The 10,249-nt window shown below is 63.8% G+C and overlaps 1 gene segment (V, D, J or C); it reads right to left on the reverse strand.

The window, feature by feature from the left end:
- Window positions 1–689: 689 nt before the first annotated feature.
- The window catches only part of LOC108287138, a 12,983-nt gene continuing 3,423 nt past the window's right edge, over window positions 690–10,249 (reverse strand). The window contains 7 exon segments of the C gene segment in view: window positions 690–2,166; window positions 3,541–3,671; window positions 5,736–6,050; window positions 6,143–6,472; window positions 6,590–6,622; window positions 6,995–7,279; window positions 10,209–10,246. Coding sequence covers window positions 2,083–2,166; window positions 3,541–3,671; window positions 5,736–6,050; window positions 6,143–6,472; window positions 6,590–6,622; window positions 6,995–7,279; window positions 10,209–10,246 — 1,216 coding nt within the window.

A 10,249-nucleotide genomic window follows, 5' to 3' on the forward strand; every position in this document is an offset into this window, starting at 1 on the left:
GTGTGGCTGTGGGAGGTGTGAGGTGTGAGTGTGGCTGTGGGAGGTGTGAGTGTGGCTGTGGGAGGTGTGAGTGTGGCTGTGGGAGGTGGCGGCCATAAGTGTGGCTGTGGGAGGTGGAGGTGTGAGTGTGGCCGTGGGAGGTGTGAGGTGTGAGTGTGGCTGTGGGAGGTGGAGGTGTGAGTGTGGCTGTGGGAGGTATGGGTGTGGCTGTGGGAGGTGTGAGGTGTGAGTGTGGCCGTGGGAGGTGTGAGTGTGGTTGTGGGGGGTGGAGGTGTGAGTGTGGCTGTGGGAGGTGTGAGGTGTGAGTGTGGCCGTGGGAGGTGTGAGTGTGGTTGTAGGGGGTGGAGGTGTGAGTGTGGCTGTCGGAGGTGTGAGGTGTGAGTGTGGGAGGCATGAGTGCCGCTGTGGGAGGTGTGAGTGTGGCTGTGGGAGGTGTGAGGTGTGAGTGTGGGAGGCATGAGTGCCGCTGTGGGAGGTGTGAGTGTGGCTGTGGGAGGTGGAGGTGTGAGTGTGGTTGTGGGGGGTGGAGGTGTGAGTGTGGCTGTGGGAGTTGGGGGCTGTGAGTGTGGCTGTGGCGGGTGGGGGTACTATACGGGGAGCCCCTGAGTACAGCTCACCTAGCCTCCTGACTGTGCTTCCCGCTGGGGCAGGGGGTGCTTGGACCAGAAGGCTGCTCCCACTGCAAACTATAAGACTTAAAAAGGATATTTTATTGTCATTAAAAAGAAACATTCAAGACAATCAATGGGCTTTAGAAAATTTAAAAGAACAAAAGCTACCAAAGCTGAGACCATGGCACCTCCTTCCAGTGAGGCGGGGAGTCCCCCCGACGGCCGAGGCAGGTGCCGGCCACACTCCCGCGCGTGTCTCTTCCTGTCTGCGGATTCTGCCTGACATTTGCCCAAAGGCGTGATGGGGGCAGCAGGGCATGGTGGCCTCTGTGCAGCCCTCGTGGCCAGCAGCCCTAGCCTCCCAAGGCCACGGCACCCTCTCTGTGGTCTTGCCCGTCCGCCTCGTGCCTCCAGAGTGGCTGCTGGGTCCTGCTGCAGGTGCCCTGGGGCTGGACTCAGCCTCAGGGATGATTCCGGCTGTGCCTCTGCTCCTGGCTCCCCTGGCGTCCCTACACGTCTCTCCCCAGTGCTCCTGGGCCTCCTCTGTCCTCAGGCCCCACCAAGGCTGATTCTTGCCCAACTGGGACCTGGTCACCAGGCCCTCTAGGTAGGCCTGTCTGGCCGATGCCCACCTCTTCTCTGGGCTGCCCTGGCCTCGCACGGTGTGGGGGCTGCTGCAGTGGCCGCGTGGCCCAGGCTCTTCTCCGAGTGGTCTTGGTGGGGTGGGGTGGGGTGGGAGGTGGCAGTGTCCTGGGCCCGGCCCCTTCTCTTCCCAGTGCAGACTCTGGGGCTGTCTGTCCCTTCGGGTTGAGTTCCAGTCCTGAGAATGCAGTAGCGTGAGCAGGCAGCCAAGAGGTGGTGCTGGCACCTGAGACCCTGCTCCATGGGAGGCGTCTTCCCGGGAGCCAGAGAACAGGGTTCTTTAACCTCATTCCTCATGTCAGGAGTTCACGGGACTGCCCAGAATGGAGCCTGGCTGGCCACCGGCCGGGAGGAAGGCCGTCTGAGCATTCTCCACTCTCCGAAGCCTCCCCAGCAGGGCCCGAGGGTGCTGTGACTTCCTGGCTTGGTGGTGGAAGCTCCCACTGGCCACGCCTGTGTTCAGGAGGCTGGTGTGGACGGGATTGGCTCCAGGCTGGTTCCTGTCTGGGTGGGCGCCTGGGATGCTGGCTGCTGCCCCCTTTTGTGTGAGCAGCTGGGGGGCTGGAGGGTAGAGGTGTCCTGCTGACGGGACACCTGGCCCCAGCGCCCTGCACGCACCAAGCAGCAGAAATCTGGGACAGACCTGCTATGCACAGGCTCAAAGGGGGGCACATCAGGTATGGCAGGTCAGAGGGTGACTGCGAGGCCGGAGAGCCATGGGGTCGAGGGCGGCGAGGTCAGGGGAGGCATGGCCTGGGTGGCGGCTGAGCATGGCCCATGGCTCCTGTGTGGGGTCTGGGCAGCCCTGGACTTCCAGCAGAGGGTGGCCCTAGGCCCCCTGCCCGATCATGTTCCTGTAGTCGGGGACGATGGTCTGCTTCAGGTCCACCACCGAGGAGAAGATCCACTTCACCTGCAGGGTGGCACAGACAGTATGAGTGAGGCCACAGCCCTGCCCCCAGGCCACCCAGGCCACAACCCTGCCCCGAGGCCCACCCACCCCTCAAGCCACCCAGGCCTGGACATGGAGAGGAGGGCTAGGGCAGCAAAAGCATGTGGACAACAAAGAAGACGGCATGAGGGACAGCATGAAGATGGTGTGTGGGCAGCACTGGGGACAGTATCAGGGACAGGTGGGGACAGTGTGGGGGACAGTGTCAGAGACAGGTGGGAACAGCATGGGGGACAATGTTGGGGGCAGGTGGGGACAGCACGGGGGACAGTGTCAGGGACAGGTGGGGACAGTGTCGGGGACAGGTGGGGACAGTGGGGGACAGTGTCAGGGACAGGTGGGGACAGTGTGGGGGACATTGTCGGGGACAGGTGGGGACAACACGAGGGACAGTGTCGGGGACAGGTGGGGATAGCACGGGGGACACTGTCAGGGACAGGTGGGGACAGTGTCAGGGACAGGTGGGGACAGTGTGGGTGACAGGTGGGGACAGCGTGGGGGACAGCACAGGGGACAGTGTCGGGGACAGAGGGGGACAGCATGGGGGACAGTGTCGGGAACAGGTGGGGACAGCATGGGGGACAGTGCTGGGGACAGGTGGGGACAGCGTGAGGGACAGTGTCGGGGACAGGTGGGGACAGTGTGGGTGACAGTGTCAGGGAAAGGGGACAGCATTGGGGACAGTGTCAGGGACAGGTGGGGACAGTATTGGGGACAGTGTTGGGGACAGGTGGGGATAGGGTGGGGGACAGTGTCGGGGACAGGTGGGGACAGCGTGGGGGACGGTGTCAGGGACAGGTGGGGACAGCATGGGGGACAGTGTCAGGGACAGCCGGGGTCAGTGTGGGGACAGTGTCGGGACAGCTGGGGACAGTATGGGGGACAGTGTGGGTGACAGTGTCAGGGAAAGGGGACAGCATTGGGGACAGTGTCAGGGACAGGTGGGGACAGTATTGAGGACAGTGTCGGGGACAGGTGGGGATAGGGTGGGAGACAGTGTCGGGGACAGGTAGGGACAGTGTGGGGGACAGTGTCGGGGACAGGTGGGGACAGCATGGGGGATAGTGTCGGGGACAGCTGGGGACAGTGTGGGGGACAGTGTTGGGGACAGCGCGGGGGACAGTGTCGGGGGCAGCACTGTAGACAGGTGGGGACAGCATGTGGGACAGCGTCAGAGGCAGCTGGGGACAGCGTGGGGTCAGCGTTGGGGACAGCTGGGGACAGCGTGGGGACAGTGTTGGGGACACCTAGGGACAGTGTAGGGACAGTGTTGGGGACAGGTGGGGACAGGGTGGGGACAGTGTCAGGGACAGCTGGGGACAGCGTGTGGCCAACCTTGAAGAAGGTGACGGTGGCACTGTAGCACACGCTCAGCAGGAAGAGTGTGATGAAGATGGTGATGGTCGTCCAGAGCCCGTCCAGCTCCCCGTCCTGCGTCTCCACACAGCTCTCCTCTAGTATCAGCTCTGTACAGGAAGAGGGTGGTCAGTGCTGTGTCCCTCTGGGCTCAGGCCTTGGGGGCGATTTCCTCTGTGGTGGGGCCCAGGGTGTATGGTGTGGCCGGGATGGGCCATTGGTGCCCTGAGGTCTGCTACCCACAGCTGCCTGCCCCGTGCACGAGCTTTGACCACGTGGCTTGGCCAGACACCCGGCCCTAGAGAGCGGCCTGGCCCTCAGCTGGACCCACTCTCCATCCCCTGTGCCCCTCCCTGAGGCCCAGAGGGCAGGAGGATGGCAAAGCTCGCCCCCTATATGACCCCAGCTGCAGGGAAGGGTGGTATTGGGAAGTGGGCTGGTGCCAGGGAAGCGAGAAGGTGTGGGTGCCCCTGTGGGTGGGGGCCCGTGTGTGTGGGGTGGCTGCAGGGCCCCTTGTGAGGGCAGGGCCGGGTTTGCCTGAGCTGATCAGCAGGTGGACAAGCTGCTGAGAGGCTCGTGGGCCTTGAGGTGCTGCATGGGGCTCGTGGGGGCCCATGTCCAAGGAGTGTTGCTGTGTGGGGACCTTGCTATGGTCTGGGTGCTGTGCAGGCTGCCTGGTGAGGCTCTGTGTGGGGTGTACGTGTGTGTGTGTGGTGGCTGAGTGGCCGGCCAGCCTCTGTGCAAGGTTTGTGGAATGGGTCTGGGCTGAGTATGTGAGTGTGGGCTGTGTGTGTGTGGATGAGTGTGAGTGTGAGTCTGGGCTGTGTGTGTGTGGGTATGTGAGTCTGGGTTGAGTGTGTGTGAGTCTGGGCTGAGTGTGTGTGGGTGTGAGTGGGAGTCTGGTTGTGTGTGGGTGTGAGTGTGAGTCTGTGCTCAGTGTGTGTGTGTGAGTCTACTGAGTGTGTATGTGTGTGTGAGAGTCTGGGCTGAGTGTGAGTGTATATGGGTATGTGAGTCTGTGCTGGGTGTGTGTGGGTGAGTGTGTCTGGACTGAGTGTGAGTGTGTGTGGGTAGTGAGTCTGGGCTGGGTATGTGGGTGAGTGTGTGAGTCTGGCCTGTGTGAGTGTGTGTGGGTGAGTGTGAGTGTGAGTCTGGGCTGAGTGTGAGTGTATGTATGTGTATGTGATTCTGGGCTGAGTGTGTGGGTGTGTGAGTCTGGGCTGTGTGAGTGTCTATGGGTGAGTGTGAGTGTGAGTCTGGGCTGGGTGTGAGTGTATGTGTGTGTATGTGAGTCTGGGCTGAGTGTGTGGGTGAGTGTGTGAGTCTGGGCTGTGTGAATGTGTGTGGGTGAGTGTGACTGTGAGTCTGGGCTGAGTGTGTGTGTGTGGGTATGTGAGTCTGGGCTGGGTGTGTGAGTGTGAGTCTGGGCTGAGTGTGAGAGTGTGTGTGTGAGTCTGGGCTATGTGTGTGTGTGTGTGGGTGTGAGTGTGAGTCTGGGCCAAGTAGGAGAGTGTGTGTGTGTGTGAGTCTGGGCTGTGTGTCTGTATGGGTGAGTGTGAGTGTGAGTGTGAGTCTGGGCTGGGGGTGTGTGTGTTGGCATCTGGAACAGTCCCTCCCTGGGAGTCAGTTGTGTCCCCATGTGGGTGCAAGGCTGGGTAGGGCTGCCTGGGCTTCGTGCAGTGGGGTAGGTGGGGGAGGGAGGGCCTGTCCCTGCGCACATGGACCAGGCATGCCCCCGAGTGGGCACAGGGGGCATGAGGGCAGGGAGCTCATAGAACAGGCCTGTCTCCTTAGAGGCGAAGGCTCCTAGGGCCTCTCTTTGTCCAGCGCAGGGCAGCCGCTGCCAGAGGGAGGGGCATGCTGGCCAAGCCCCCCACCCTGCTGTGGGCAGCCCCGGCTGAGCCCCACCCTAGGTGGCCCAGGCACACCTGCACAGCCTGGGCCAGTGCAGGGACAGTGGGACCCACTCTGCCTCCCTCGTGCCACTCAGGCCTCAGACTCGGCCTGACCCACGGAAAGAACCATCACAGTCTCGAAGGGGCCCAGGGCAGCGCTGGGTGCTTTATTTCCATGCTGGACGCCTGGGGGGTATGTACATGGGGTGTGTGACAGGCACCCTCGCGGGACCCCGAGAGGCTGGGGAGCGGGGCCTGCCGGGTGTCGCACTCATTTACCCGGAGACGCGGAGAGGCTCTTCTGCGTGTAGTGGTTGTGCAGAGCCTCATGCATCACGGAGCATGAGAAGACGGTCCCCTGCTGCCACCTGTGCTTGTCCACGGTGAGCTTGCTGTAGAGGAAGAAGGAGCCATCCGAGTCCAGCACAGGCTGTGTGTTCTTGTAGTTGTTCTCCGGCTGCCCGTTGCTCTCCCACTCCACGGCGATGTCGCTGGGGTAGAAGCCCTGGATCAGGCAGGTCAGGCTGACCTGGCTCCTGCTCATCTCCTCCCGCGATGGGGGCAGGGTGTACACCTGCGGCTCTCGGGGCGTCCCTGTGGGGACAGAGGTGGGCACAGCGGTCAGTCCCAGGGCAGAGGGTGGGCTGGGCCGGCCTCTGTCCACACGGCCCTCACGTGGCTCCCACCTTTGGCTTTGTGGATGGTTTTCTGGACGGGGGCCGGGAGGGCTTTGTTGGTGACCTTGCATTTGTACTCCTTGCCCTTCAGCCAGTCCTGGTGCAGGACGGGGAGCGCGCTGACCACGCGGTACGTGCTGTTGAACTGCTCCTCCTTCGGACTTGTCTTGGCAGTGCGCACCTCCACGCCGTCCACGTACCAGTTGAACTGGACCTCGGGGTCGTCCTGGCTCACGTCCACTACCACGCACGTGACCTCAGGGCTCCCGGTGATCCTGAGGATGTCCTTGGGTTTCGGGGGGAAGAGGAAGACTGACGGTCCCGCCAGGAAATCAGGTGCTGAGGAAGAGATGGAGGCAGACGCGTCAGCACCCAGCTGGGGCCTGTCCCTGGATGGAGGCCCCTCTAGGCACTAGTAACACCTTGAGCTGGAGGGTGAGGCCTGGGCTGGCTTACCTGGGCATGGGGGACAGGGTGTGTTGCAGGCGCCTGCAGAGAGAAGACTGGGAGTTACTGGGGTCTGGGAGGAGAGGGTGTCCACGCTGAGGGAGGGGAGAGTTTGTCCTTTGGGGTGGGCTCAGGTCAGGGCCAGGCTCCTCCCAGATACAGCTCTTGGCAGGCCTGAGACCAGCATCTGCGCCTGTGTGCGCAGGGCCTGGGGTGGGGACATCCAGCCTGTGCCTGCCTGGAGCCTGCTGGAAGCAGCCAGAAGACCCTCTCCCTGAGCATGAGTGGGGCAGGCAAGGCCCATGGGGAGGAGACAGACTGGGCCTCTGCGGCTGCTCCACTGTGGCGTGTCCAGGCAGGAGGACTGAGCCTGCCTTCCCGCAGACACCCTCCCTCCCTGCGCAGGCTGCTCACGTTTCACTGTCACGTCCTTCTTGAAGTTGGTGGGTGTGTGGACGACGTTGCAGGTGTAGGTCTGGCTGCCCGCACTGCTGGTGGTCACCATGCTGCTGAGGGAGTAAAGCCCTGAGGACTGCAGGACAGCCGGGAAGGTGTGCACGCCGCTGGTCAGGGAGCCCGAGTTCCAGGACACGGTCACCGGCTGGGGGAAGTAGTCCTTGACCAGGCAGCCCAGGGCCGTTGTGGTCCCAGAGTTGCAGCAGGGCGTCAGGGGGAAGACGTCTGGTTTCTTGTTGGAGGCTGCAAGAGAGGTGGCACCATGTGACCACAGTGTGGGACACAGCTGGGTCCAGGCCCCAGAGGCCCCTCTGCTCCTGTCCCTCCACAAGGGTCCAGGAAGGGTCCAGTGTCTGGGTGTGCACCTGGCTGGTGCCACCTGCTTTACCTTAGCCTCCTCCCTGCCCTGAGGCCAAGGTCAGGCCCAGCCTGCCCCAGAAACCTTGCAGACCAGCGGCCCTGTGGTGCCCCGCTGCAGGCAACCCTGGAACCTGGGAGGTGGGCTCGGCTGCTGGGACAGTGCTCCGTGCCTGCTGGGAGTCAGCACAGCCCAAGGCCTCTAGCTTGGCCTCGGCTCTGGCCACCGGTGCCCACTCAGGCAGGGCTCGTGCCCATCGGCCCCATTCCAGCCTTTTGTGGGTGCCTGGCTTGACCAGTGGCCGCTGTTCCCCAATGGCTTCTGGTGGGCTCCCCAACCCCCCAGCTCTGACCCTGCTGCCCCAGCGTGGCCCCCTGTAGTGAGTGGGCCTGACTTGCCCAGGGTCCTCGTCAGAGCCTGCCCTCTGCCCTCTGCCCTCCAGGGCCCTTGTCTTCTGTGCAGCGGAGGGGCCAGGCACTGCACAGGCTGGCATCCCTCAGCCCCAGGTCCTGGAACCGCCTGCTTTGGAAGAGCCCCTGGGAGCCTCCTGCTCAGCCTCTCCCCTCCTTTGCCCTTAGCCCCAGTGTGCACCAGCCCACGCCAGGGCCCTGAGCACCTGGACCTCCCACGCCTCCTCGGCTTCCCTGCATTACTTCCCGAAGTTCAGTCACTGCATGCCACCACCCAGCTCTGCCCTCCGTCCAGAGCTTCCCCTGGCAAGGCCCCTGCTGAGCTCAGTCCAGGCTCCCCCAGCACAGGTAGGAGTCTCACACCTGCACTTGCCCTCCCTGCCCTACATGGTGCCAGCAACCTCAGGCCCCAGGGAGGCCCCGTTTCTCTCTGCTGCTGGCCCAGTGGCCCTGCAGTCCCACTGCAGGTCGGGTGTGCCCCTGACCTCTGAGGAAGCCAAGTGACCTGCCCCCAGTCAGGCCATCCTCTCCACTCAGCCCCAGGGCCCTGCCCCCACCTCTTCCCCTCACCCACACCCCAGGCTCTGGCAGGCTCTGCCCAGGCCCTGAGTGGGCCCCTCAAGCTCCCCTCTGCTGGTGCACTGCCCTGTGCCACCTCCACTCAGCTTCAGTGTGTTCATCCACCTGCCCACGTTCCCCCGGCCCCAGGAGCAGAGCTGGTGGCCCTGGCTCCTGGCAGCCCATCTTGTTCCTTCTGGAGTGCCAGCCTCAGTGGCCTTCCTGGCCAGGGTCCACTCGGGCCAGCCCTGGGACCCTCCTGGTCTCCAGCACATGCTCCCCCTGCAGCCAGACCTGCCCCTGCCTGTGAGCTGAGCCCTGAGCCCTGGAACGCCGTCCCTTCTCCCTCCCAGCTCGCCCTTGCCAGCTGCTCAATGAGCTGGGCTCACACGCCCTCCCTGCACTGGGAGGCTGCTCTGCTTTCACCAGCTCTCAGCTGTCGGCTGTCAGCAAGTGCCCAGCTCCTGCCAAAGCCTAGGAGCTCAGTGCTGGCTCCTACCAGCACTGCTCACCTGTGGCTGCTCTACCCTTGTCCTCTGAGCTCCAGTGCCTGTCCCCTACTGCTCTCCCCTGGTCCCCTGAGCTCTGGGAGCTGCCTCCTTTTCATCCTGCCTCCCGCTGACCCCTGCTTATCCTTCAGGGCACCTCCAGGAGCTTCCCCCAGCAAGTCCTCACCTCCACTGGCCCCTGCTCACCTGCAGCTGCTCGGGCCTGGTCCCCTGAGCTCCACTGCCTGCCACCTCATCCTGCCTTCCACCTGCCAAGCTCACCTGTGGCTGCTCTGACCTGGTCCCCTGAGCTCCATGAGCTGCCCCTTGCTTCTCCGCCTCCCACTAGCCCTGCGCACTTGCCACTGCTCTCCCTGGTCCTCTGAGCTCTGGGAGCTGCCCCCTGCTCGCTCACCTTCCATCTGCCCTGCTCACTTTTGGATGCTCTCCCCTGGTCCCCTGAGCTTCAGTAGCTGCCCCCAGCTCCTCCTGTCTCCTACCTGCTCTGCTCACCTGTGGCTGCTCTGCCCTGAGCTCCAGTGCCTGTCCCCTACTCCTGCCTCCCACCAGCCTGTTTACCTGTGGCTGCTCTGCCCTGTTCCCCTGAGCTCCAGGAGATGCTCCCTGCTCCTCCTGCCTCCCACCTACCGCTGTTCACCTGCGGCTGCTGTGGCCTGAACTCCAGTGCCTGCCTCAGCCCATCCTGCCTCCCACCAGCCCCTGCCCAACTTCAGATGCTCTCCCCTGCTCCCCTGAGCTCCAGGAGCTGCCCCCTGCTTGTCTTGCCTCCCACTGGCTCGTGCTCACCTGCGGCTGCTCTGCCCCGGGCCCCTGAGCTCCAGGAGCTGCCCCCTGCTCATCCTGCCTCCCGCTGGCCCTGCTCACCCTCAGATGCTCTCCCCTGCTCCCCTGAGCTCTAGGAGCTGCACCTTGCTTGTCCTGCCTCCTACTGGCTCGTGCACACCTGCAGCTGCTCTGCCCCGGGCCCCTGAGCTCCAGGAGCTGCCCCCAGCTGGTCCTGCCTCCCACTGGCCCTGCTCACACTCAGATGCTCTCCCCTGCTCCCCTGAGCTCCAGGAGCTGCCCCCAGCTTGTCCTGCTTCCCACGGATCCCTGCTCACCTTCAGATGTTCTCCCCTGCTCCCGTGAGCTCCAGGAGCTGCCCCCAGCTGGTCCTGCCTCCCACTGGTCCCTGCTCACCTTCAGATGTTCTCCCCTGCTCCCGTGAGCTCCAGGAGCTGCCCCCAGCTGGTCCTGCCTCCCACGGGTCCCTGCTCACCTTCAGATGCTCTCCCCTGCTCCCGTGAGCTCCAGGAGCTGCCCCCTGCTCATCTTGCCTCCTGCCTGCCCCTGCTCACCTTCAGATGCTCTCCCCTGCTCCCCTGAGCTCCAGGAGCTG

The sequence above is a fragment of the Cebus imitator genome, unplaced genomic scaffold (genome assembly GCF_001604975.1).
Source record: "Cebus imitator isolate Cc_AM_T3 unplaced genomic scaffold, Cebus_imitator-1.0 Scaffold338, whole genome shotgun sequence".
Lineage (NCBI taxonomy): Eukaryota > Metazoa > Chordata > Mammalia > Primates > Cebidae > Cebus > Cebus imitator.